At 38.6% G+C, this 26,196-nt stretch overlaps 1 protein-coding gene across 50 annotated transcripts in view; it reads right to left on the minus strand.

The window, feature by feature from the left end:
• CLASP1 (cytoplasmic linker associated protein 1) overlaps positions 1–26,196 on the minus strand; it is a 308,996-nt gene that overhangs the window by 55,889 nt on the left and 226,911 nt on the right. For 18 of the 50 annotated variants that reach the window (XM_063790384.1, XM_063790383.1, XM_054678919.2 and 15 more), the window contains 9 exons: positions 25,037–25,144; positions 20,534–20,596; positions 17,263–17,366; positions 15,422–15,445; positions 13,869–14,113; positions 10,768–10,831; positions 7,907–8,070; positions 4,720–4,798; positions 3,538–3,681 (listed from right to left, as the gene is read on the minus strand). In XM_063790384.1, coding sequence (XP_063646454.1) covers positions 3,538–3,681; positions 4,720–4,798; positions 7,907–8,070; positions 10,768–10,831; positions 13,869–14,113; positions 15,422–15,445; positions 17,263–17,366; positions 20,534–20,596; positions 25,037–25,144 — 995 coding nt within the window. The remainder of the gene's footprint in view (positions 1–3,537; positions 3,682–4,719; positions 4,799–7,906; positions 8,071–10,767; positions 10,832–13,868; positions 14,114–15,421; positions 15,446–17,262; positions 17,367–20,533; positions 20,597–25,036; positions 25,145–26,196) is intronic. The other 32 variants (XM_054678948.2, XM_054678934.2, XM_054678946.2 and 29 more) reach the window with 9 other exon arrangements.

The following is a 26,196-nucleotide window of genomic DNA, read 5'->3' on the forward strand; positions in this document are numbered from 1 at the left end:
ATTCTTGGGTAAGGTAGCTGCATCACTTACAAAAGCAACTATATTTATAAATGTTCAACGGATGCTACATCAAAACAGGGAATTTAAATAAAAGTGAATCTACCTCCAAAAAGGATTAATCTGCAGTGCCCTAATGTAGAGTTTGAGGACATCTATTTTAATACTGTCCTATGATACATCTATTTGAATCAAAAGTAATGCTTTACTAGTTAGTGCTGAATGTTACTGAAAGCCAAATAGTTTAGAGCCACGGATATCTTGGATGATTTAAAAAAAAAAAAAAATCCAGAGGGTGCCAGAATACAGACATGCATCTGCTAAGTAAGTTGAACCACATCATAATTTGCATAGATAGGTAAAAAAGCACCCTCCTAAAATAAGAGCCAAGGAATTATCGAATAACTATGGAAGCCTTCTGCCAACCCCCTAAAAGAGACACTAAAGCCCTGGTAGTCAAGACACTAAGACGGCCCCTAAGATTCCCCATAACGTATTACACCCTATATAACCTCTCCCACCCTTAGAGTGAGCGGGACTTGTGAATATAATCGATATCACTCCCATGATTGTGTTACACGGCAGAAGTGATTTTCAAAAATGTAATTGAGGCCCTTAATCATTTGACTTTGAGTTAATCCAAAGGGAGATTATCCTGGATGGGCCTGACCTAATCAGGCAAGTCCTTAAAAGGCATCAGAGATATTCAAAATGAGAGAGAGTCTATGGCTGGCTTTGTTTTAATTTCTCCATTTTTGAAGAAGAGTTTTGTCAAACAGTGAATTCTTGGCTGAGCGCTTTCTTTCTTTCAGTACCTTCAATGTCATCCACTGCCTTCTGTCCTTTGTGGTTTCTGAAGAGAAATGAGCTGTTAATCTTATTGAGGATCTTGTGCATGGGATGAGTTTCTCCCCTCTTGCTGCTTTCAGGATTCTCTCTTTGGCTTTCAGCAATTAGATGTTATGTGTCTAGGTGTGAATCCTTTTATTAAAAAATCTTGGCTGGGCGCAGTGGCTCACGCCTGTAATCCCAGCACTTTGGGAGGCCAAGGTGGGCGGATCACGAGGTCAGGAGTTCGAGACCAGCCTGACCAACATGGTGAAACCCCTTCTCTACTAAAAATACAAAAATTAGCCGGGCATGGTGGTATGTGCCTATAATCCCAGCTACTCGGGAGGCTGAGGCAGGAGAATGGCGTGAACCCGGGAGGCGGAGGTTGCAGTGAGCCGAGATCGCGCCACTGCACTCCAGCCTGGGTGACAGAGCGAGACTCCGTCTCAAACAAACAAACCAAAAAAACAAATTGTTTTAGTTTGTTGGGCTACTTAGATGTGTAATGTTTTTTTGTCAAATTTGGGGAGTTTCTTAGATATTATTTCTTCATGTATTCTCCCGATAGCTTTGAACAAGCAAACTTCCTGGCAGCCTCTACTAGCTGAGAATGGCTGCCCGTTGACAATGAGGAAGAAAGCAGGCAGCTGAGTTCTACACCTGCAAGAGACTGAAATCTGCCAAGGACCAATGAGCTGGAAGAAGACCTCAGCCTCAGATGAGACTGCAGATCCAGATGACATCTTGTTTCAGCCTTTGAGACACCAACCAGAGGACCCAGAGAACACATGTCAGACTCCTGACTTATTACTGTGAGATAATAAATCTGTATTGTTTCAAGCTAAGGATGTGGTAATTTGTTATATAATAGAAAACAAATAACGAAGTCAAAAGAAGGGAATTTTCAAAACTAGTCTTAAAAATGATGGCTTCAAAATATCATTTGAAATGAAATAATTTCCATATGGGTGTTTATCATTCATTAATTCATTCAAAACATATCAATGCCCACTATGTTACTCCAGGTATATGCCAGGCACTGAGCATGCAGGGTGAGCAAAACAGTCCCCTTACTGCTCATCCTCCCAAACCCTCTGCTTCAGACATATCAGTCTATTTCACTGTTCCCAGACAAATCTCATTTCTTAAACATGACTACTGTCCTTTCCCTAAACTCATCACTTATGCAAACTGCATCCATATTCCACATCTGAGGATGAATCTTATCTTCTCTAGGAAGCTTTCTATGATCAATACAGAGTGCATTGAGCTGACAATACACAGAAAACCAGGCAGGTATTCCATCAGTTTGAAGGAAGTTGCCCAGGGTAACAGGGCCCTAACCACTAAAGTGGGTTTAGAGGAAGCACAAACACTCTAGGTCCAAGGAAGGGAGGTAGGGAAGATGCCAGAGAACAGAGAGGCCAAGCCTAGTCCTGAAGATACTGAGGAGCAACACTGCGTAGCAAGAGAATTTGCAAGAACCAGATCAAGACTATATCAGTAGTCTGCATGTCTTGAGATTCATTCCAAGGCCATGGCCCAAAATACTAGACCTTGTCTGTGTATTAAAAATCAGCCAAGAGTGAAAGGAACCCCAATCGAAAAAACAACAGAGTGTCTAGGCTCTGCCCTATACCAATTAAATCACATTACTTGGGAATAGAGCTCAGAAATCTACGTTGATTTTAATTGCAGCCAGGACTGTGAACTATTATTCTAAATCTTCTGAAATTCCTCTGAAGATCAGGATTATTGTCCTAGAACCTGGGTATAAGTTAGGTGTGAAGGTGAGGAGTTAAGTACACCTCACAATGGGAAAGGAGAAGTAGTGGGGCAGGCATGGAAAGTAGCACGCCGGTGGAGATAAAGCTTTGTGAAGTAACACTATATAATCCAAAATAACTGAAAACAAGTGTTGAAGCTCATTCAAACAGCAAATGAACAAAGTGATTTCTGGCAATATATCCAATGTTCTATTTATATTTGGCTTGAGCTAGTATTAAAATAAGTTGAGGTTTTTGGAGCATCAGGCTAATCATTCGAAATTATCTGTAATGTTCTGATTAGAATAGTAAGGACAATAAGTCCTAGTTCAAATATTCTAATGTGCATGTCCACAGGGAGTGGGTATTATGATCAAAGCTAGTTTGTCCCAAACAGGTCCTAATCGAGGTAATATGCAAATATAGAATATGTTTCAGCCCGTACCAGGCAATACTTAAGTAACATTCCATTACAAAAGCGCATACTCACATATCACACATATACTTATGTGCTATGTATTGAAAGATGTTTGCTCTTTTTTAAGCATCTATTACGTCTTATCAAACTTTTCAACCACATTTTATCATCAGGGACCCTGTAGCCAGCTAGCCCTAGATCTGCAATTTTATCTTCAAAGTACGTATTACAAACTGATATAAGGAAAACAAACATCTGTGTAAAAGACACTAATTTACTAGTGATTTCATATTAGAAAATATATAAAATAGATGCCTGGGGAAACCATAAGCCCATCATGCAAGATTTCAGATTTTCATTTTTATATTCAAAACTGGGCAGAGCTGGAGAGAGAAAAGGGCAACAGCAGAGCCTTAGTGATATAGGTTTGTGGGTGGGTGGCACGGTTTTCAAGTTTCTAAATACATTTCTCTAACACAAGCCCAGGAACAATCTGTAATTACACGTCGGTTCTCTTGGACATACCTTTCTCACGTCTGAACTCTTTGGTTCTGTTGTCCAGGTTATGATTCTAGAAACAGCAAGCCTTGTCTCACTAGAGTTTACAAAATCTGTTGGATCCATCTGTCTGGCCAGAGACTCAATGTATTTCAGGATTGCAACTTTGACCTGAAAGAGCCAATAATTATAAACATTAAGTACACTTGATGAATCTTTGAACACAATTCTTATCAGGTGGCCAGAGAAAAGTAAACCCTGGTGAGGGGGATCTCCTTCCTTTCTCCTGTATCGATAGTTTCCACGTGGAGCGACATCCAACAGAGGAAAAAGCATGAAATGGCTGATGGGTAAGTTTGGGGACAGGAAGAGGCACATGGCTCAGTTTTCTTCATTTTTAGCTGCCTGTAGAGAAGCTTGCTCTGCTCCTCATCTATGCTGCAAGACACTTCCAGGGCAGAAGCCCTTGAGAGGGGCCCGTGGGATTTCCAGTTCTGCCACTGACTGCAGGGCATGTTCAGCTCTAGTTTTGTCACACGTTCTAGGCCATGTTCTGTAAGGCAGCATTTTCAGTAATCAAGCTGATGCTCTGTCCTAACTTCACCATCAACTTCTCAACTAGCTTTGACTTCAGGAGGAAAAGGTAATTATTTGTTAGACTCATCCTAAAACCTCCAAAAAGTTAATGATCAAAGAACAGATGATGAACGTGACCTAATTCAAATTAACATACATCCTCCCTCAAACTTGGTCTTGTTATTACAGGTATGATTTCCCACAACATGTAATGATTAACTTTCATAGCTTAGAATGTTAATATTAAACATTCCAATAAGATACCTATCTCCACACACAAGAATGTCTTAATTTTCTAGTTTAAATATTAATTGTGAAAAAGACTAGTACTGCCCAAATGCTGGTGAGGATGCAGAAAAACTAGAGCTCTCATAAACTACTGGTAGGAATACAATATGGTATAACCATTTTAGTGGTTTCTAAAAAAGCTAAACATGTACTTACCCAATGAACCAGCAAATACACTACTAGGTACTGAACCAAGACAAACAGGAACATGTCCACAAAGAATCAAACAAGAATGCTCACAGCAGATTTATTCACAATAGCTAAACATGGGTCATGAATAAACAAAAGTAAATTTAAACAAATGTGAGTTCCAGGGTTGAATTGTAATGACAAATAATTACTGACCTTGAGGTTTGGAGTTTGAGTTTGATCCACAATAAATCTCATCAAAATGTTAAATTGTTGATCAAATGGAAAGGAGTCCCTAGGTTGGTGGGAAAAAAGTGCTTATTTTTAAAGAAATTTATTACAAAACAATGTAAAACTATTTAACAAAAGCATACCATTGTAAGTTAATGTATGTAAAACCCTGTTCACATTTTTAATAAATAGTGCTTTTCGTTTTATGCAGAGTAATACATGTTATACAGAAAATATGGAAAAAGGAAGATCTTTTTGCAAGTCCCCAAACACAAATTGAACTTACTTTGAGTGGCTATTTAAAAAATTAAGACTAAGCAATAAACTAAGGAGAAATTTCTACCTGCCTTTCTAAGGATTCGCTCATTTTCCCTCCAGCTACCTTTCTGGATATTGCTTAAACATAAAAATCACTTCTGATACCCAAATCTCATTTTTACATCCTGACCGGGCTGCTTACAGCTGACCCTGCTTAAACTAACCGTATCATCCTCCTTGGTCTTGGTCACTGCTTAGGGTCCCTGCACACCACAGAAGAATGCCTGTGAGATGGCGACAAAACATTTCCCATCCAGCTACAAATCACACACAGAAGCCTGGGGTCCCAGGAGCCCCTTCTCTCTCTTGGCCAGAGAGTCACTGCTCTTTCTGTTAAAATGCTGTAATTACTAGTATTAGTTTAAAATTGCACAATGGGGCCCACGTGGAAAATGGTGATGTAACTTCCATATTAACAGGAAAGATAAATGCAAGGCAAATATCTACACTGCTTTCTTTGGACTCTCTTAGAGATTTTTCCCAATCTACGTAAATGTAGTAAAATAAAGAAGTAGGTTTGACTCTGTAAAATGAAGCAAATAGAACTGGTTTGAAAAGTCAATAAAATCATACAATAAAAATAAAAAGCACATGGCACATATCAGGTACCAGTGTTATCCTACATATAATTACTAATAAAAAGTAAACTTGATCCAATAATACCCTGGAATCTCTGAAGATCTCTTCGGGAAGGAAAGCATACTTTAATATACCTAATTTAAGTGACTATGTCAACAAACCACCCACAAAATGTCTCTCCCTTCTTCTGGCAGCATGGGGTGGATGGAGAATACATTTCAGTAATGGGTGTGTATAATCGGGAAATACGCCATTGTTAGGCACAGGTAAAGGAAAGGAAATTGAGGCAGATTAGCACTCAAGTCTATAAACTGAGAAGCAATTCTCAGCCATCACTAAAACCTCCTATTAGCAGTCACTGACTATTCTAGATCAGCTTAAACACCTGTGCATCTCAACTGCTGAGAAAAAGAAGGGAATATTAAAAACGCTTTAGGCACTCAGACCAAATCTACTGAGATTAGGACTCTTAAAGGGGCATCCAGAAAAACTAACAGGAGGTCACAATTGTATTCCTTAATCACCAAAGTTTAGGAACACAATCTTAATACTCCTACCATTCCTAAATATATGAAATAGATCTGGTCATTGGTAAATTCACCTAAATTAAGCGACCTACAGGCCAAGTCTGGCTCACATGTGTTTTATTTGGCCTTCACAGTATCTTAAAAAATTCTCAAATATGTTGCCCAAATCCACATTTCTGACCTTTCTTGAAAAGTCTGGTACTACTGAGCCCATGTCCCAATGTGGCCACAACCGGCCCCAGTCTACAAACAGCCATCCTATCTACTCCACTCAATGATACCAGCTTATCAGCCTAGCCCCTCAGTCAATCTTGGCTAAACCTTTATAATCCACTGGTATAATGGTGTACTGTAATGCTCCCTAACTCCACTAAGTTTAGCCATGCAAAGGAATGACGAAGTTTGAAAGCTTTATTGCAAATTTAGTACATTACTTTGATTCTTATTTATTTATTTATTTAATATTCTTTTTTTATGGCCTCACTGACAGATGCAAGTACATTACTTTGAGTTCATTAAAAACCAGAAGGGTAATCGCTCTGGATAATAGAATTCTATAGCAATGCAATTACACAGACTGACAGGGTCAAGGGCCAAAAGAAAACAGCTGGCATCATGGTGTAGAGGAACAAATGCATACTTTGAAGTCAGAGTCATGTAAAAGCTGCACGCATAGGGAGATGCCGGCAGGGCAGGATGTGCTACTGTGCTAGTCAAGGGAGTCAGAGAGGGAAGAGAAGGTTCCAATGCTATCCATACCACCCCCCTGCCCCCACAGGAGGTGAGGACACACACCCACAAGATAGCCTGCAACAATAAAAACAGACAACAGTGCAATCTTCAGAAATCCTGGATTTGTGTTCCCAAACAGCCACTAACACAAAGTCAAGGCAAACTGTCTGTTTCTCACTGATAAAATGAGCATCATCTTTAAGGTCCTTCCATCTTGAAATTCTATGATAACTAGAATTATTCCAGTTTGTAGTAACTTATAAAAGTTATTGCCCTGATAATTTTCTGAGTGACTTGGAAGTTATTCCTTTGTTCTTTAAAAAAGTTCACCAATTTGACATTCCCCCCATCCATCTTCCACCAAATCACAACCAAGACATTATTGCAAAGTGTCTTCTGAGATGTTTCAACTTTCATACTTGCATATTGAGGACCCACAACTGCATAGACAATAGAGAAGCGGTTTCTGAACAGCAGCAGCATGTACTTTTTCTAACTTTTCTGGGCTTCAGCAGCTTTTCTTTTCTCATAACAGCCAGAAGGGTCACAACTACTGCAAATGTGCTATTAATCTCTAGCCAGTGTACTATTAATTTAGAGAATTTTCCTGGACCAATGGAAACTCTACATCATACACCGATAGAAAAATTTCTAGTAAGACTTGTAAGTTGAAGTAATAAAAATACTAAGGTCTTCAGAAAAATGTAAACAAATATTCTAAATGTTCCCTTTAAATGTTTTTTAATGAGAAGAGAATCAATTTCCAAAGTTTTACATTTGTTTATTATATATGTCTTAAATACTCACAAAAGTAATATCAACACAAGGAAGATATGGTATTTCATTTCATGGACTGGTGGGACATGTCAACAAGTATGTCAACAACAGAAAGTGAGAACTGAGTAAAAGCGATATTCAAGGGGGTGACAAAGGCCATGGGTAACAAAAGAGAATGGCAAAAAGTCACTTACAAGTATCCTGTAACATCAAAATGGACCTAACCCTTAAACACTTACCTTGTGACATCTAGAGCCTTTTGAACTTTTGCTTGCACAGATCCAAGTAAATCTGCTCCCATTTTCTTAAGTAATTGTGTGAGAAGAACAAAAAGCCAGTCTTGTAAATCATCCTTATGAATTATTATAAAATCCACAAGAGTCTCCAAAAACATACTGAAAACCTAGACACAAATGAAAACCAAGTAGTTCACATATTGAATTCACGATTTCCTCCAAAGTCTACAAAACATTAAAAATGCCCATACGTGCTTTGCCCAGACTCTTGTAACTTAGCTTAACACTGTTAACAACTGTTCATAGTACAGAAGGAAAATGTAGTGCAGAAAACAGATAAAGGAAAAAGAAATGGAACTTACTCTCTGTTGTGAATTCCACCGCAAACGAGGCCATGCAACAAAACAAATTCCATGTTAGTTGGCAGTGAATTAATACCATTTTCATGCGTTTTTTTAAGAAAACCTGAAAAGGCTACAAACCAATGAAATATTCTCTCCTCCATCAATGTAAGTCTTTAAAAAGCAGTACAGAGAGAAATTAACTTTTCTGTGTTTAATCCTGAAGGCTTTTCTTTCTTAAACAACAACAAATCCTCTTGCCCTAATTCTATAGTATTCTTATTCACTATCTAGCAGTCAACAAATACTATTATAAAATGAGCCAATAAAAACACCTACTCACTATTGTGTAGCTATTGCTTTTCACGTCAGACATTTTGATGTATACCAATTTCAGATATCATAAAGTAATAGATTACGGCTTAGAATAAAATATATAAAAATATTAACATAATCATCATGCTGTTGTGTAATGATTTTTGCTAAGGCAAAATAGAGTGCACAGTGGAATATCTCTGAACCAATTTCAGAGAGAAAAGTAGCACTGAGTATCCCTACCTTGTTAATGAAACTTGTTCTACTTGGACAAACCACGAACCCTATATCGCCTCATTTCTAGCACAGCAACTATTCACCACCAGGGGTCTCCTGTGAGACAGCTCAGGAAAAAGTCATTCAGCTGTGGGATTCCTGGCTTCGCTTACAGGCAGCTAACAAATACTAACTAAACTGAGACCTCCAAACTCACTGTACAAGAGACTTCTGATGGAAACAAATTTCCTTCTTTATCCTCACATTCTGCTTCTGAATCAGCAATCTAGGGGTGACAGGTAACAGAAATTTATCAGTGTTCTAAACCATCTAATAGTGTTCATGTTATAAATCTTAAGAATCTAATTATGCTTATGAGTTAAATCTTACTGCTTTTACCACTATCTTAGAGAAAAATCTTGATAAATTTTATCTTTGGATATCTATGTGGCCTTTAAGCTCAGTCTTTCCTGAATTTTTATTGAGACAGAGTCTCACTCTGTTGTTCAGGCTGGAGTGCAGTGGTGCGATCTCAGCTCACTGTAACCTCCGCCTCCCAGGTTCAAGTGATTGCCTCCCAAGTAACTGCGATTACAGGTGCCCGCCACCATGCCCAGCTAATTTTTATATTTTTAGTAGAGACAGGGTTTTGCCATGTTGGCCAGGCTGGTCTCGAACTCTTGACCTCAGGTGATCTGCCCGCCTCGGCCTCCCAAAGTGCTGGGATTACAGGTGTAAGCCACTGTGCCCAGTGGATTTTTATTAATATTGTTAATGTTGACTTTGCTGTGAGGGTCACAGCAGAAAGTTTAAAGACATGCTTCAAGAATGACACTGAGTGAGGAGAGCTGTTGTGGGGGGAGGGGAGGAGAACCCTTGCATTCACTCCCCTTTACTCTCATGAGCACCTCAAAAGGCTGGGACCATATCTTCTTTTCTATATCCCTGCCCCAGAGCAGGTACTCAGTAAATGTTAAAATGACTGGGTGAATGAATGGGTGGATGGATGTTTGATATTTCAAGGACAATTCCTACGAGGAAGCAAGGATAGGAAAAGAAAGAAGATGATGATGACTAACTGGCTGGGCTCTCTGGCCATCACAGGTTTCTTTCTTACAGCAAGACTTGGAGGAGCTCATCTTTACTAGGAAAACTGTAGTTGATCCTGCATGTCAGCATTAAAGATTTGCTTCTGCTCATTTAAGGTTCTAACCATTTCCACACCTTACCTTCTTCCTCTAAAAGCATCTAATAGTCTCTAAGGGCCTTCTCCCTAACAATAGTATTTAAAATCTAGACTCCAAGTAAACTTCTGTAAAGATATCCTGTCTCATGTCTTTTCCACCACCCCTGGAAAGTGTTCTGTCCCATACTCAGGGGCATTTCCCCCTCAGCTGGGACTCTCTCATCAAAAAAAGCATTCCTTGGGCTTAGTGTTCCCTATGGCCCTCAGGAGGTGTGGGCACCAGCTAAGTGATCCCCGTTCAGCAAGTTCTTGGTAACAGCAAAATCCTATTTTATGAAATAACCTGGTTTATCAATAAATCCATTACATATTCTCATTTTTTCTATCTTGTCCTATACGGACATATTCTACACGGGATACAAAAATAATTATATACTTATTTTCACTACTATAACATTAAAAAATGCATGATATTATAATATAATCTTATACCCTAGCACCTACCTCACTGTTTGGCTAAGAGGAGACATACAAAAATATTTGCTGAATATAAGAAAGACCATCTGATTCTCTCCCTGATAACATTTACTTGAAACACACTTATTTAACTTGAAATTTTATGCACACTTAAGTTTCCAAGAATTCTGTTTTTAAAAGATGTAACATACACTAGTGCTGAAACTGGTGTGACTCTGTAAGGTCGGAACTGCACTATCGGGAATTCTCTCTCATTCTTGGGTAGTATATCACACAGAGCACACAGACATGCAGGGGTAAAGATAGGGCAGGCATGACTTCAGACTTACCTTGCTATGAGGGTCAGCAAACATCCGAGTGAAGATCTCACACAACCTTTTCAGTTCAACTCGACTAGAAGAAATAAAACAGAAATCAATGAATTTACTACTTTTATTATTTTTGAGACAGGGTCTCACTCTATTACCCAGGCTGGAGTGCAGTGGTGCGATCATAGCTCACTACAGCCTTGATCTCCCAAGCTCAAGTGATCCTCCCACCTCAGCCTCCCGAGTAGCTGGGAGGTGCACACTACCACACCTGGGTAATTTTTTTGATCAGTCAACTACATAAGCTTTACATAATTCATATCTACATAACAATGTTTTTTCACAAACTCTTATTTAATTTATAGCTAAATCAAATAGGAATATAAAACCAGAGATTTGTTCTCATTTTAAGATGAGGAAACTAAGACTGAGTGATTTACTCAAGCTAACACATCTGGAAGTGACAAAGCCATGCACCAAATCCTTTCCATTTTATCCCAGCTGTGTTTTCCACATGCTACAACTGAAAAGCAATGGAATAAAGTTTAAAAAGCATGTCTATCCTGCATTTTAATGAGAGGTACAAAACAAAAAAGGGAAAAAACAAAACAGCATGTGTTTCAGGGTCAGACAGATCTGGATTTTAATCTCAGTTCTGCTGTAAATAAGGTACTCTGGGCCAGGGGCAGTGGCTCACACCTGTAATCCCAGCACTTTGGGAGGCCAAGGCAGGTGGATCACCTTAGGTCAGGAATTCAAGACCAGCCTGGCCAATGTGGTGAAACCCTGTCCCTACTAAAAATAAAAAAATTAGCCAGGCATGGTGGTGGGTGCCTGTAATCCCAGTTACTCAGGAGGCTGAGGCAGGAGAATCGTTTGAAACCAGGAGGCAGAGGTTGCAGTGAGCCGAGATCACACTATTGCACTTCAGCCTGGGCAACAAGAGCGAAACTCAGTCTCAAAAATAAATAAATAAAATAAATAAGTACTCTGCTATCTTTAAGCCTGTGATTTCCTTATTGGTCAAACAGGATAAGGACCATGTCACGTGGCTGCTGAGAGGATTAAAAGATAAAACATTGTACCTTCTACTGTACCTAGGACAAAGCAAACACTCATTTCACATTGGTGCCCTTTGTCTTTTCTGATCCTTGACTACTACCAAGTCCCATGTTTAAAGTTTGATAGAAGTGTCCTCTCTTCCACAAATCATCCCTGATTAATGCCCTCTTACGTGGATGAGACAGTTTGTTCAAGAACCCTTCAATATTGTTAACGACGTAACCTAGATTAGACCAATGCCAATCAACAGATTCCTAGAAATTATTCAATGGGTACTTGGTGAACACTAAGAATCTACAAAGTGGGACCACCAGGATTAAACAGATTCTTGAGGAACAATCGTGACAAATCATCTTCTGTTTTTGACAGGTCACCAAAGTGTCACAGGATGCCTGCGTTTCAGAAGGCAAAACTTCCTGTATCGTCTTCGTGAACAGACAAATAATAGGGGCAGGTATGAGTACGGGAGGGTGGAGTCAGGCTGCCTGAAGAGCCACAGTGAGAGCTGAGCAACTCATCAGGCAGTGCTCAGCCTTACAGAACCCAAGAGGGATGCCCATCTATGACCGTTAACTTATCTTATAAAAATCATCCAAAGGATAAAGTAGACTGCATTTCATGTATTCTAAGTTGCCCATTTCTTAATTCCCATTCACATCTCCTTTCTCCCGTTTTCACATCTCTGTAATTGAGTCATCTTATAATCAATGACATTTTTGCACTGTTATGGTTTAATACGCGGCATTAATTAAAGGGCTAAAAATAAGGGTGTGTCTATGGTGCCTTAGATTTGACAAAATATGGTATAACCACATACTTTTTTGGTATGTGTAATATATGCTTATTTTAGAAAATTTATAAAACAGAAACAAAGAAAAAAGCAAAAACGATCCATCTAAAAGACAATGCTGTTACTATTTTGGAGTGCTCCATTTTGTTATCTCCTATGTACATTTATAAGCTACATATATGCACATGCATATCAAAATTTTCCAAACTAAGAGTGATAACATTTAATCCAAGACCCTAAAGTATAATGAACCATACTAACCTCCAGAGTTGTTTTATTTTATGTTTTAACCTGAACTGCATACTGTACACCAAGATTTCTCAAATAACATCTACTGGACAAATATAAAACAGAAGGGAACCAAATATGGGGTCTTTATTTTTTTATTTATTTTATTTTTTTTGAGACAGGATTTCACTCTGCCACTCAAGCTAGAGGGCAGTGGTGTAATCATAATGCACTGCAATCTCCAACTCTGGGCTCATGTGATCCTCCTGCCTCAGCCTCCGAAGTATCTGGGATTACAGATGCATATCACCACATCCGGCTAATGTTTTAACTTTTTTGTAGAGATGGGGTCTCCCTTTGTTGCCCAGGCTGGTCTCGAACTCCTGGAGTCAAGTGCTCCTCCTGTCCTGGCCTCTCAAAAGTGCTGGGATTACAGGTATGAGCCACTGTGTCCACCCTAAATCTTTTATCAGCTTAATAAATTACAGAATACTTGCCAGATGGGCTGGGCGCGGTGGCTCATGCCTGTAAGCCCAGCACTTTGGGGGGCAAAGGCAGCCAGATCACGAGGTCAGGAGTTCAAGACCAGCTTGGCCAATATGGTGAAACCCTGTCTCTACTACAAATACAAAAATTAGCCAGGTGTGGTGGTGTACACCTGTAGTCCCAGCTACTCAGGAGGCTGAGGGAGAAGAATCGCTTGAACCCGGGAGGTGGAGGCTGCAGTGAGCCAAGATCGTGCCACTGCATCCAGTCTGGGCAACAGAGCGAGATTCCATCTCAAAAAAAAAAAAAAAAAAGTAAAGAAAAAAAGGATATTTGCCAGATATTTCAAAGCAAATGGATGGCAAAGCAAATGGATGGCAAGGACTGTGTCTTAAGTCACCTTGGTACCTTTAGTGCCTGTTCCTGCAAGCAGACCTCTCGGTATCTCCATTAATTATAGGAATTAGACTCCATTAATTATAGGAAATCCCTTTAAACCCCTGAAGAGTCCAACAGGAGATTCAAACTTAGCTCATATTCTTGCTGTGGTCCTCACCTCAGTGTTCTTTGGCTCTTCAGTAAGTTCTGCAGGCCCAGAAGCCCTTCTTTCCTTTCTGACCAGTTTGAACTAGCACAGTGGTTGAGAACTTCTGCTACATCCTCAGTCTGCCGCAGATAATGGGGAATGCCACCATTCCTGGAGCCATATGAGCGCTCAGAGCAAACACTTGAGGCATCACTGTTGGCATCATCGTCAGAATACATCCCATACGGCTCATATCTCCTCCTCACAGGCTTCTTCTGACAGGTCCAATGAGGGATGGGAGTGATTGAGGAAGAAATAGAAAGGTGAAATGACTGTGAGTCACACCAAACAAAATCTACAACAAAGAGTTAAGTGTAAAAAGACACATGCACACACACACTTTTCCTGTGCTTATAGATTAGGGAAATAAAAACAGAAAAGCAGTTTTCCATTAGGTAAATAAGCAAAGCACTCCGTAGTAGAGGGGAAAGAGTATGGCCTCCAGTAAAGTGCGTAGACTTTACAGGAAGACAGACACATCACAACCTTGGTGCCAACACTGACTGGGCTGCATGACTTCTGAAAGCCTCCTAGGCCTTTTGCTTCAGTTTCCCCATCTTTAAGACAACAATAATTAAACCTATCATACAGGCTTGTTGTGAAGATTAAATGAAATTATATGTTAAATATTTCAGCTGGGCACCTGGCACAATGCAAATACGTGCAGCCAACAGCCCCTCCCCAGTCAAAAGCAATATATCTTGAGCACAGTCTATGGGTAAACTTGTGTGAATATTTATGTTTCCTAAAAAAGTCAGAATTTGAAATGTCAATGGCAGAAGCAGCCCACGTAAAAGGATTTCTAAGTCATCTCCCTCTGTTGCCCAGGCTGGTTTTGAACTCCTGGCCACTTTTATTAAAGACTTAGGGTTTTGAAACACAAATAGGCTTCTTTGAAAGTAGACTATAATACCCACTTTATTCACTTCTCTGACCCTGAATACAAAACTGTTATACCCACAAATATGATATAGCAGCAACTATACAAAATTGATAAAAACAAAACAAATAGCGATTGGCTTAAACCATACAAATATACTTCTTTAATAATATGGCATATTATTGTTAATCCAACTTGCTCAGGACTGTTCTGCCTTAAGCCTATTGTCATAATTATTGATAGCATCCCCCTTTTAATCTCAAAAGCATTTTTGTTTGGATAATAAATTACATGGTCACACAAAATCCAGACTCCTAAAATAAGAAAAATGTTGATAAATCCACTCATGAAATCATGACGACGTAAGAATATGCACAAACTGAGTTAATAAAATGAAACACTACTAGGCGAAGGAGCAGAGCTTGACATTCAAAATAAATACTAAAACAGATGTACATGAAAGGTGGCTGACTCCACCATGAATAAAGACAACAATGATGGTGAATCACTGTTACGATTCAACAAAATCATATTTCAGACCAGAATTTCTATACTACATTTTTTGGTTTTCACTAGCTTCTAAAAGAAATATACTTGCAACAGAAGAAATAAAGTTGTAAAACAAAAGTTAAAGCACTGGTACCTTGCTCCTGGAGTCTCCTAACAGCTGTAGGCAGGAAAATATTGAAGGATGGGGAAAAAGCATAGAGAATTATGTCAGAAGCATATGTAGGGATTGTTCTTGCAACAAAAGTGTACAGCAAAACATATCTTAGCAAACCAAAAATACAGGTTAGCAAGCGTTTCACATCAAGCTAATAATAATAAAGAATGCTTTCAAAATGGCATTTCCTAACCCTCCTCCACGTCTCAGAAGACCTTCTGGTAACTTGCTGTAATTCTTTGCTAAAACTTTTCCCATATCGGTGAGGCAAATCTCTAAGGTCACCATTAATTCTACTATCTATTCCTCTGAGACATTCTGTCTGGCGCCGTGGTGTCTATTCAGCGAGGCAAAGATTCTGTACCATTTCTGTGTTTTCTCTTCAGAAGCAGGTCACTTGGAGAGACTAAACAGTTTGGACAAAAAGTAACAAGGGCAGCATGAATCTAATGGGAGCTAGAGCTCAGAGAAAAGCTCCAGTCAAGTTAAGCCAAAGCTCAAACTCTCAAGTCCTATTCCGCCTCCTAGAACTTTACACACAGTCCCTTATGCAGTTCTTTAAAGAACTAAGAAATTTCCCTGCCTTAAGTGGAAGTCTCAACTAAGGGTTTCACATCCATCATTTCCCACCCCTTTGACCTCCACTTCCCAGGGTCTCTGAACAAATAAGATACAGATTCTAAATGCTGCAACTTGGAAGGACAAACAGCTTCACATAATTCTGTTCCAGCTCTTGACTCCTAAAGCCATGGTTAGAGCAGTTACCCTGAACTCTAGCACCTGCCAGAAAAAAGTCTTTCTATACATAAGGTTGAGGAATACAGGTGGCCAGGCAGCTTGCCTACAGGAAAAGGATTAGGAGAGCAGCAAACTGCTCACAGACACTTGTCAAAGAACCTGACTGAGCAGGAATAAATGAGGGCAAGACAAGAAGGAATGAAAACTGGAATCACCATAGCCATAAACTATAAAATGTTGATCTGAAAAAACATGGCTGGATTAAAAACTTCAGAGTCTGAAAGCAGGATATTACATACTTTTTTCCCTTACAAGAGAATAAATCTTAAAACAGCAAGAGCAAGGCCAGTGATCAGACAGTTCTAAAGAATATCCATTTCAAATGCTGAGCACATAAACCAGAATATGCAAGAGACTGTGTGACTAGCTGAAATGCATCTTTAAAAAGCAATCTGACCACAAGCTGATTCTACTAAGAAACTTTTTGGTATAACCAAAAAAATTAAAGGATCCATGATCGTTTATGTTTTTCAGATATTACACTATAATGATGCAAAAACATATTCCACCATTGCTTCACATCCTCAAAGATTTAGGAAAAACAACATAAAATCAAACAGACAAGATAACAGAATAAATGCAAGATTTTCAAACCTCAAACTCTATTACCTATTATTATAATAATATGTCTAGGTTATGCCATCAAAGTCTGTAAAGCAACAGAAGCAACAGAATGGAAAAAAGGAAATGCCAGAAAAAAAAACATGGTTAAAAAGAAAAAAGAAGCCCAATGACATCTGAGAAGTCCAGGGTCATCAAAAGCTCCTTGATACTGAAGAGCACAGATAAGAAATACTTGACGCTAATATTTTCTGTAAAGTCCATTTTCACTTATATGTGTGCAGAGGTAAAAGTTTAAGGGGCAAACAATAACAATATAAATTTACCCAACATTAACACAATTTTAAAGAGTTTCAAAGATGAATTCATAACCTGATTTGGGGGCAATTTCCTGTCAGGACAGAGAGAAATGCAGATGAGTATTTCAAAAAGACTGTGTACATACATACTGTGCCTCTTACCAAAGCATCGGCAACAGCAGCTTCAAGATCTGTACTTGTGCTCAGAACTCTCATGGCATTCACAGAACCAGGTATTCTTCCTGGCTGGCCAAGCCCAAACCGATCTATTTAAAAAACAAAAGCAAAAGATGTGTCACTTTAATTCAAATTATTTCAATTCCTTGCAAGGACTACTGCCTCTTCCCACCAAGTAGACAGAAGTACTGAAAAGTCTCTAGCCAATTTTAACTACACTTGACTTGTTTACCAGTGGTAGAGGTTAAGCTGTTCACATTTAATGCTATCGTGCCACAAAGCACTGTCACTCGAAATTGTTCAAACATGGTATTTTATTATTGAAAAGTTTCTGATATGAGAGGGAAGCGGGAACTTATTATAAAAGGGAGCTAGGCTATGAGTTGAGTCTTTTAATCTATTTAGCTTTCCCTGTAGAGGCAAGTGGCCTTGATGTTTGGTCAAACTAATTAGAAAGCTTCATGGTTTCATAAGAGTTCTAATGCAATGTGTGGTAAAAACTTAAAATTTGAAACGAATGTATTAAATTGATTTCTGTGCAAATTTTTATTAGTGTCACTTCTGTTTAACTATTGCTAAGCTCATTTAATTTTAGATACTTGTTCGTCACGATGCCTGTGTCAACAAAAATTACTTAAAAATCAATTTATTAAAATTATTTAATAATCACTAAAAAAATCTAGCACTTTCACTGAAGAACATTAAAAATTTAGATAATATAAGTTTTACCTGGGTTCCTCAAATAATTTAGAATGGCAATTTTTATACAGATAAACAAATAATAGAAAGAATCCAAAGAATTTAAAACAAATTTAGTAGTTCAAACAACTATTTTAAGCTTACTTGTGATCATGGAAATGAAAACTCACTTTTTAAAGTCTCATTAAATCAGCTGACCAACCTTCCTTAGGAAGTGCTGGAGATTAAAACTATACTAGGAGAAAGGCAGTGTAAGTTGTATCTTCATTAAGTGTGTTGTACATTATCTACCAGTAAAAAATTTCTTATTTAAAAGTCTAATGTATAAAAACCTTTGGAAGAAAAATGTTAAGATAAAATATTTTCTCTGTGTTAACAAATAAGACTTCGTTTGGACAACGAAAATCTCTATGTTAGCTATATTCTGGAAGCATCTAGAATAAAAGGGAAGCTAATATCTATTTTACATGAATTGATCTTTCCTATAAAACAATGTATTTAAAATTTTAGATATGCAACAAGACAGTGCCTACAAAACTGGTGAACTTAAAAAGTGAATTGTTATTTAGCTTTTTAAAAATGTCAATTTCAAAACATTATACCTTCCACCACCACAGAAAGGGAGAAAAATTTAAACACTGCTAATCAATAGTTATACAGTCATGAATTTTAAAAAAAGAAACAAAAACTGTATGTTATACTATCCCCTTTTTTAATGCATTTGCTGGTCTTTCCAACTGTCATCTTAACCATTATGTTTAAAAGGTAATGTGCCATATAAACTAAAAAAGGCCATTAAAAATTACATTTATCTATATCAGTTGAAATATGAAACAAGTGTAAATGTGAGATTTACTATGCACACATAGTTTTACAGATGATCTTTGTTCAAGTTTTTTTTTCATTAAAAAAGGGTAGATAGTAGGAGACTTATGAGTAACAGAATGAAAGTAATTCAATTATAAGCCATTAAAAAATTACCCAGCATAAACTTAAATAAAACGAAGTCTAATAAAATTTTAAAAAAAATCTCATGCCAGCAATTCTTGCTCCAGGGAATATATAGATTTTTTCAGATACAAAATTAAAACTATAAGAACAATGCAATTATTCTGTGCTTCCAAGATGCATACAGCTTTGCCATACAGTGACTATAGATCATTTGATATATATCACAGACAATTTGAATTTCAAATCTTAAGGGGAAATGTTTATCTGGATCTAAGCAAAACTATAAGCTTTATGTTTTCGCCAGAGCCAAGTCTGTTCCATATTCTCAAGGCTCTGATACTATTATGAAGTCTGATTTTTCCAAGAGATGAATACCTATGACTGTGCTCTCAGTCTGGCCCCTAATCTTCAGGGAAATGTACATAATCAGAAATATATAGGAGGCTGGGCACGGTGGCTTTGCCTGTAATCCCAGCACTTTGGGAGGCCAAGGTGGGTAAATCGCTTGAGCCCAGGAGTTTTGAGACCAGCCTGGGCAACACAGTGAAATCCCGTCTCTACAAAAAACAACAAAAACTAGCTGGGTATGGTGGCACGCACCTGTAGTCCCAGCTACTTGGGGGGCTGAGGTGGGAGGATCGCTTGAGCCCAGGTAGCAGAGGTTGCAGTGACCCAAGATCACGCTACTACACTCCAAGCCTAGGCAACAGAGTGAGACCCTGTTTCAAAAACAAAAAACAAAAACAAACAAACAAAAAAAGCAAAGGGGGCTTCATTTAGAAGAAGAAAAGAGAAAATACCAGACTCGGTGAATTGGTAACAATTGTTACCATCAATGGTCTGAAAATTCATAGATTATGCCTTACTCAATTGAGAAAATTGTAGTCATTAGGGACTGTTAGCATATAAAAATAGTGGCAGTTAAATCTAACAAATTGATGTACTACTGTATGCTTACTTTTTGCCACTGTGGCTAACCAGTGGATGTTGAGTATTGCTAAACAGAGCTGAGAGAGCAGGTTTGGGGTTTGCAGGCTGCAAAGGATACCTCTGGCCTGACTTGATTACCTGAATCCTGATCTTGTTTTTCCATAAAACTTTGAGAACAATACATTTATTTTCATACATATGAAATTATGTATGCTATAATTTGCAGCGCTGTTAACTAAATGGTACCTTAAAAATGTGAACTTGACATCAATAACTAGCATTAATATTTGACAGTTTATTTGGAGTAAAGACTTTGGAAGGGAAAGAATCTGTTGGATGATATCCATGCCCCCTTGCCCCACAGGAACCCTAAATAATACCTAATTTTGGTTATTTTCCTGGGGACAGAGTGGCAGGAAGGGAATTACTTCCCTGTTGTTTTAACGTAAATATGAACACTGGAGAAACGATGTTGTCAAACAGGCTATAAAGCATCTACAGCCTATTAACAGAACTATAAACATTCAATAACTTAAAAAAATTAAAGCACATTGGGGAAAAAATATGAGGTGCATACATGCCAAGTGCTAGCCGACACAGATGAAAACAAATGTTAACATGGGTGTGAAACTAGAACATATGAAGAAGCCAAGTCATGCAGTTAGCACTTGTTCACCTGACTGCCCAACAGATTCAGCAGTGGAGAGAGCACTAGTGGACCTGGAATGACGTCGAGAGGCTGCAGGTAAAAGGAATGGCAACACCCACAGGATTAACACAGAAGTACCAGAGACAGAAAATGCCACAGTCCAGAGGAAATGCAGAGACTGCTACCAACAAGGCCATGTTTTCTCACAAGAAGAAATGGTGCTGGATATGAATGGACAGCAAGTGCCAATCCCCAAACTTCACAGTGGCCAGCTGGCTCTCACACAGCTATTAAACACACAGGCACAACAAAGGCGCTCTTAAAGGTGCTCCAAACTAAGTATGCATCAACCAACTCGGACTCCAGGGTTATATTCACGCCATGAAGCCTCTATCAGCCAGTATGGACATATGCAACATGAAGAACAGCAGGAGTCACAGAGCACCGTCTACATCCCAGAGCGGAACGGCAGTAAGACGGATTGTTAACTCAGCTCACGAGATGTTTTATCAGTATGTGATGCATATGCAACCATGCACCAAAAACAAGCATAGAAGTTCATAATGTTACTTCAACGGAAATAAAATAAAATCACAGGAAGGGGGTTCAACAGTTGGAATTCCATTTTCCCCAGTCAAAATGTTTGTTGTTCTGTTGCATGAATATCCTAATTATTATTATTACTATTGTTTTGAGACAAGGTCTCACTCTGTTGCCCAGGCTGAAGTGCAATGGCACAATAATGGCTCTCTGCAGCCTTGATTCCCCAGGCTCAAGCAGATCCGCCTGCCTCAGCCTCCCAAGTAGCAGGGACTACAGGGATGTGCCACCACATTCGGCTTTGTTTTTTTTTGTAGAGACGAGGTCTCCCTATGTTGCCTGGCTGGTCTCAAACTTCTGGGCTCAAGCAATCTTCCCGCCTTAGCCTTCCAAAGTGCCGGGATTACAGGTGTGAGCCACCACGCCTGGCCATATCCTAATTATTAGTACTTGTGTAATTGTTTGAATTTAGCTGTATTAAGTTCAATGATCTTCCTTGGAGAGGCAGTTACAGTACACTGGTTATGAGTACCAGCTCAGTAATGCAATTGTAAATGCTCGTTGGATCACAACTAGCCATAGGACTGACCTTGGGCAAAGTACTAAATCTATCTGTGTCTCAGTATCTTGTTTGTAAAATGGTGCTAATAATGGTTAATGGTACCTACCTCTTGGGAGTTACTGAGTGGATTAAAAGAGATTATAAAGCAACTTAAACATTGGTTAGTGTTGGGTGGTGCTGGTGGTGGCAGTAACAGTTAAGAGCAACCTCCAATTTACAATCTGACATTATAGTACCATTTTATTAACAAGTATTCTTAACGAGCATATTACTTCATCAACCTGAGGGAAATACATGCTAAATTCTGTCCTCATGTGGATAGAAAACAACTTTTAGAAATAATTATGAAATAAAGACTTGGTTCAAAACATTAACTTATTGACTACAGTTTCATGCAACATATGGCTTTTCGTTAACCTCAGGAAAAACAAAAGATAATATGCTTCCATTCATTACTCTGAAAAATTCACAGTGATTATACCACAGAAAATTTATAGGTTTAACAAAATAATACTGAGCAGTGCTACATTTTATCCGTACTACTAGAGTATTCTGTACATGTTAACGCTCTCACATTCAGTCATAAAATATCAATACCTCAAATTCTTCAATATAATTTTTAAGGTCCATGTTACTTTATGAAATGTGCATCTCTATGGTACATGTGGTACTAAATAGCAAAGATTACCTGGCAATTTTTACCAGCTTGCAAAAAAAGGAAAATATCCCTTTCTCAAGATTCACAAAAATTAAAACTAAATTGGCAAAGAATATTATAAAATTATCACTTTCCCTAAATAAGGAAGTTGGTAAAATATCTTAAGACTGAAGCAAACTATACATTTTGTACAAGCACATCACTATCTTGATAGTTCAGACTGAAATAGTTTTTAAGCAGTACCTGATATGTAGGTTCCTTATAAAGTGGTCCTTTAGTTCAGTTTCAACAGAATATTCTAAAAAAAATCTGTCATGCCATGAGTCCTCTGTCACATTCACAAGTTAACACCCAACACTGGAATCCAAGGTAGACCCACTTATGTGAAAGCCTAATTTATAGCAGCCCTAGAGCCCTTAATTTCCCTTAATCAAAAATTATCACCATAACCATATATATTCATACCATCAAAATGGTCCAAAACAATAAAAATGCAAACTTAAAAATATATATTCACTAGAATATAAGTACTTTCATTCTTTTTGTTGTTGTTGTTGTTGTTGTTGTTAAAGAGCTGGCTACATAAGTGGATTCAAAGAAGCACTGACACACAATCTCACTAATTTCCAAAAAGGGTGGGAAGAGATTATTAAAATGAATGAGCTAAAGAAGGAACCTTCAGAGGATGTGTAGTAAGCTCCCCTGAGGACAACAACCTTCTGGGATATATCTTTGAGTTCCCAGGTCCTAACCCCAAGCCTGGAAATAAATGACTCAGAAACATCTTCTAACCCCCGACCCCAAGAAGCCTCAGAACAAGCATTTAATATATTTTCGAGAAACAGATGAAAGACACTGAATTATCCGAACTACTTCCAAATGAGGCAGGATTGAAGTCAAACCTGAATTCAAACCCTGGCTCCACCATTTAGCTGCATGATCTTGAGAAAGTGGCTTATTCTGCCTAAGACTCTGACGATGATAATACCTGTCCCAGAGGATGAACAGGGACCACAAGGCATTATGCCTGCTGCCTGCTCCAAACGGTGTGTGTACACATGAGCAATGCTGTTGTTCTTGCTGGACATAAGTTTTAGGGTTAGGTTTAACCCAAGGTGGGGAAAAGCATGATACAAAAATTTTAGCTCGAAGACCTTAACTATTGCCCTGACCACAACAGAAGACGTGCTGATGCTAGAGTTTGTGAGGACCCACAGCTTCTGCCTTGGTAGTGGCAATTACACATTTCAACATTCTGGGTTGTCACCAAGACAGCTAAGCAGATCCATTTAATCAAACAATGTACAAAACAGACCAGATTCACTCAACCACTCAGAGTTCAATTAGGATCTCAAGAATTCAGCACATCTTGCCTGCTCCACATGCCAGATTCCAAAGGATGCTTCCACGGACAGTATCAAAAATAACAGTACATATTTGAAAGGAAAACACTGAATTGCTTCTAAGAGACAAAATAACCAATAAGGGATTGAATTTTACTCATAAATAGGTTGTTCAGAAGGTCAAATAGTGAGCAAGGATGCAAAGATATACAGCCTTAATTTAAAAGGAAAAATCACCAGTTCATTCAGAAAAAAAAAAAAAAAAAAAAAAAAATCATTGCCACCTCTGATTATTGAGAATTCTGCTGTAATGCTTCAGACTGCTGTGGAATAGGTGACATGCAATAGGTAAGCTGCCCCACTCAAGGGCTCATGCTAACAAGGTGGAACACCTCACAACAGGTATTGCCTTGCTAAATCACAGGGACCATCTAGCAGGGGTTTGGCATCTGGTTACCTGTTCTTTTTCAGAATTTCATAAAGGACAATGGGTCATAAAGAAATACATCTAGATTTTGATTACCGACACTGATTAGGGAAAAAAGATCAGAAGAAGTGAGTAACATTAGAAGGGGCTAGGTAGAGGCAAATATTAAGACCTTATGCTTTTGATTTAACGTCCCTCTTTCGTAGTGGCATGTATAGTTTTCAAAAGACCAGTTACATAAATACATAGTTAAAATTAACAGACTGCTGGAGTCCACAGATCCACATAATTTCAGGTCTACGTCTAATTATTATAAAATGATTTCTACGTTTATGCTTATCAAGAGGAAAATGGACATCTGTACAGCACTTAACATGGCCAGCAGCCAAAAATAATTATTGAAGAATACAAAATATTCCTTTTCACAAAAGTATGTGTTGACAGATGTCTTTTGGGGATCGACAGTTTATACTAACTAAAAAAGGTTTATTATGTGTCCATTTTAGAGATGGCAGGACTATTAACTCTAAAAAGAAAACTCACTTTACTTTTCTAAACATTATCGCAATTGTACTTTAGTTCCTTCTTTGAATTAAATTACATATAGACTGATCTGTAGTAAAATTAAAGATAAATTGTAAAAATTCAATGACTAAGAATAAACTTTGGATTAACTTTACTTTTAAGCAGCAACTCACTTCGGCTGAGTTTTGCCTTAGGTTACAAATTACCACACAGATGGGCTTGCCCAAGAGCAAGTGGTCACAATGACAACAGTACAGAGTGAAGTGGTGTTTTTTTCCTCTAATATATAAAAATTCGAAGTTGCCAAAATTCAAGCATGCAGAGGGGGACAAGGGGTAACTAAGGAAGAGGAAAGAAAGAAGAAAGGATCACAAGGACAGTAGAGGAGGAAAAGCAGGTCATTCCGCCTAGCAGTGTCTCGGACAAGCAGGGAAAGGAACTCTTTGCTCCTCAGCCAGCACCTACGTGTACTCACCAAGTGGAGGAAAGCCCCGAGCAGGGCTTGTATCTCGGCTGCTCTCACGGCTGGTATCGCGGCTGCACCCCTGACTCATGCTGGGTCGAGGGATACGGCTGCTCCGTGCTAGCGTGCAGCATGAAGGGTTTCAGAGAAGGTGAACAAGTTTAATGAAGACAGATAAACTCACAAAATGTCAGTCACATTTGGTTAATGTAATTACGACATTGTTCGCGCTGGGGAGTTCTCATGACTGAGCCACCTATCCATGCTGAGGTCTCACTGACTGACGTGCCAACAGGGGAGGGTTTGGGTAAAATGTGATTATGCTCAATACCTCAGAAAGCTGTGAATTTCAGTACGAAGGTGAAATTACACCTAAATGTAAGAAGTGATAAGAAATCTTTCCGAACAACAAACTGTCATCAGAAAATACAAGATCAAAAGCCTTTTAGAAACGATCAGTTTTTATGAGCTTAGCAAACTTCTCAACAAGAGGACAAAAAACCAAAGCTGTATTCATATGCACTTGTTTCTTAGAAAGGTAATTTAATTTGGATTAACAAACAGAATAACCACACTGGTCACTGAAGTCCATGAACTTACCTAATGATAAGGAAGAGGGCTCACTGCTCCCAGGCTGGCCATCTTCACCAAGAGAAGCCATAAGAGTTGACACAACCAGAGAGAGAGCCTACCCACTCCAAGTAAGTGTGTAGATGCTTCAAACATATCCAATTCTCGAAACCAGCAGATATAAAAAGTGGGGACTGTTATCCTTTCCTTTACTGATCCCAACATTTTATCCCTGCTTTTTCTATGAAAATCTGAAAAGATCTGCCTGTGCTCTACCAAGCACCACCACTGACCCAGTCTTTCACACTGTGTCTAGAGCAAGTAGATCAATACTCTCAGTATTTGGGGAAAGATCTCTCCACTGACCTGAGAACAGCAAATAACTTTCTGATTATCTACGGCTAAAGTTAATCATTCTCATGTTATAAAACACCGAGACTACAAGACAGAATTGCATGAATAGCCCAGGGTCTCATAATAACTGAGCTGTGAAGCTTAGAAAAGACCAGGATACCCTTGTTTCTCCATCTGAGAAAATGGAAATACATTACTGGGAAAATACTCCAAAACAACCTTGTATACTGAATACATGTAGGTGGAAT

This window comes from Pan troglodytes, chromosome 13, assembly GCF_028858775.2.
Source record: "Pan troglodytes isolate AG18354 chromosome 13, NHGRI_mPanTro3-v2.0_pri, whole genome shotgun sequence".
NCBI classification, from domain to species: Eukaryota; Metazoa; Chordata; class Mammalia; order Primates; family Hominidae; genus Pan; species Pan troglodytes.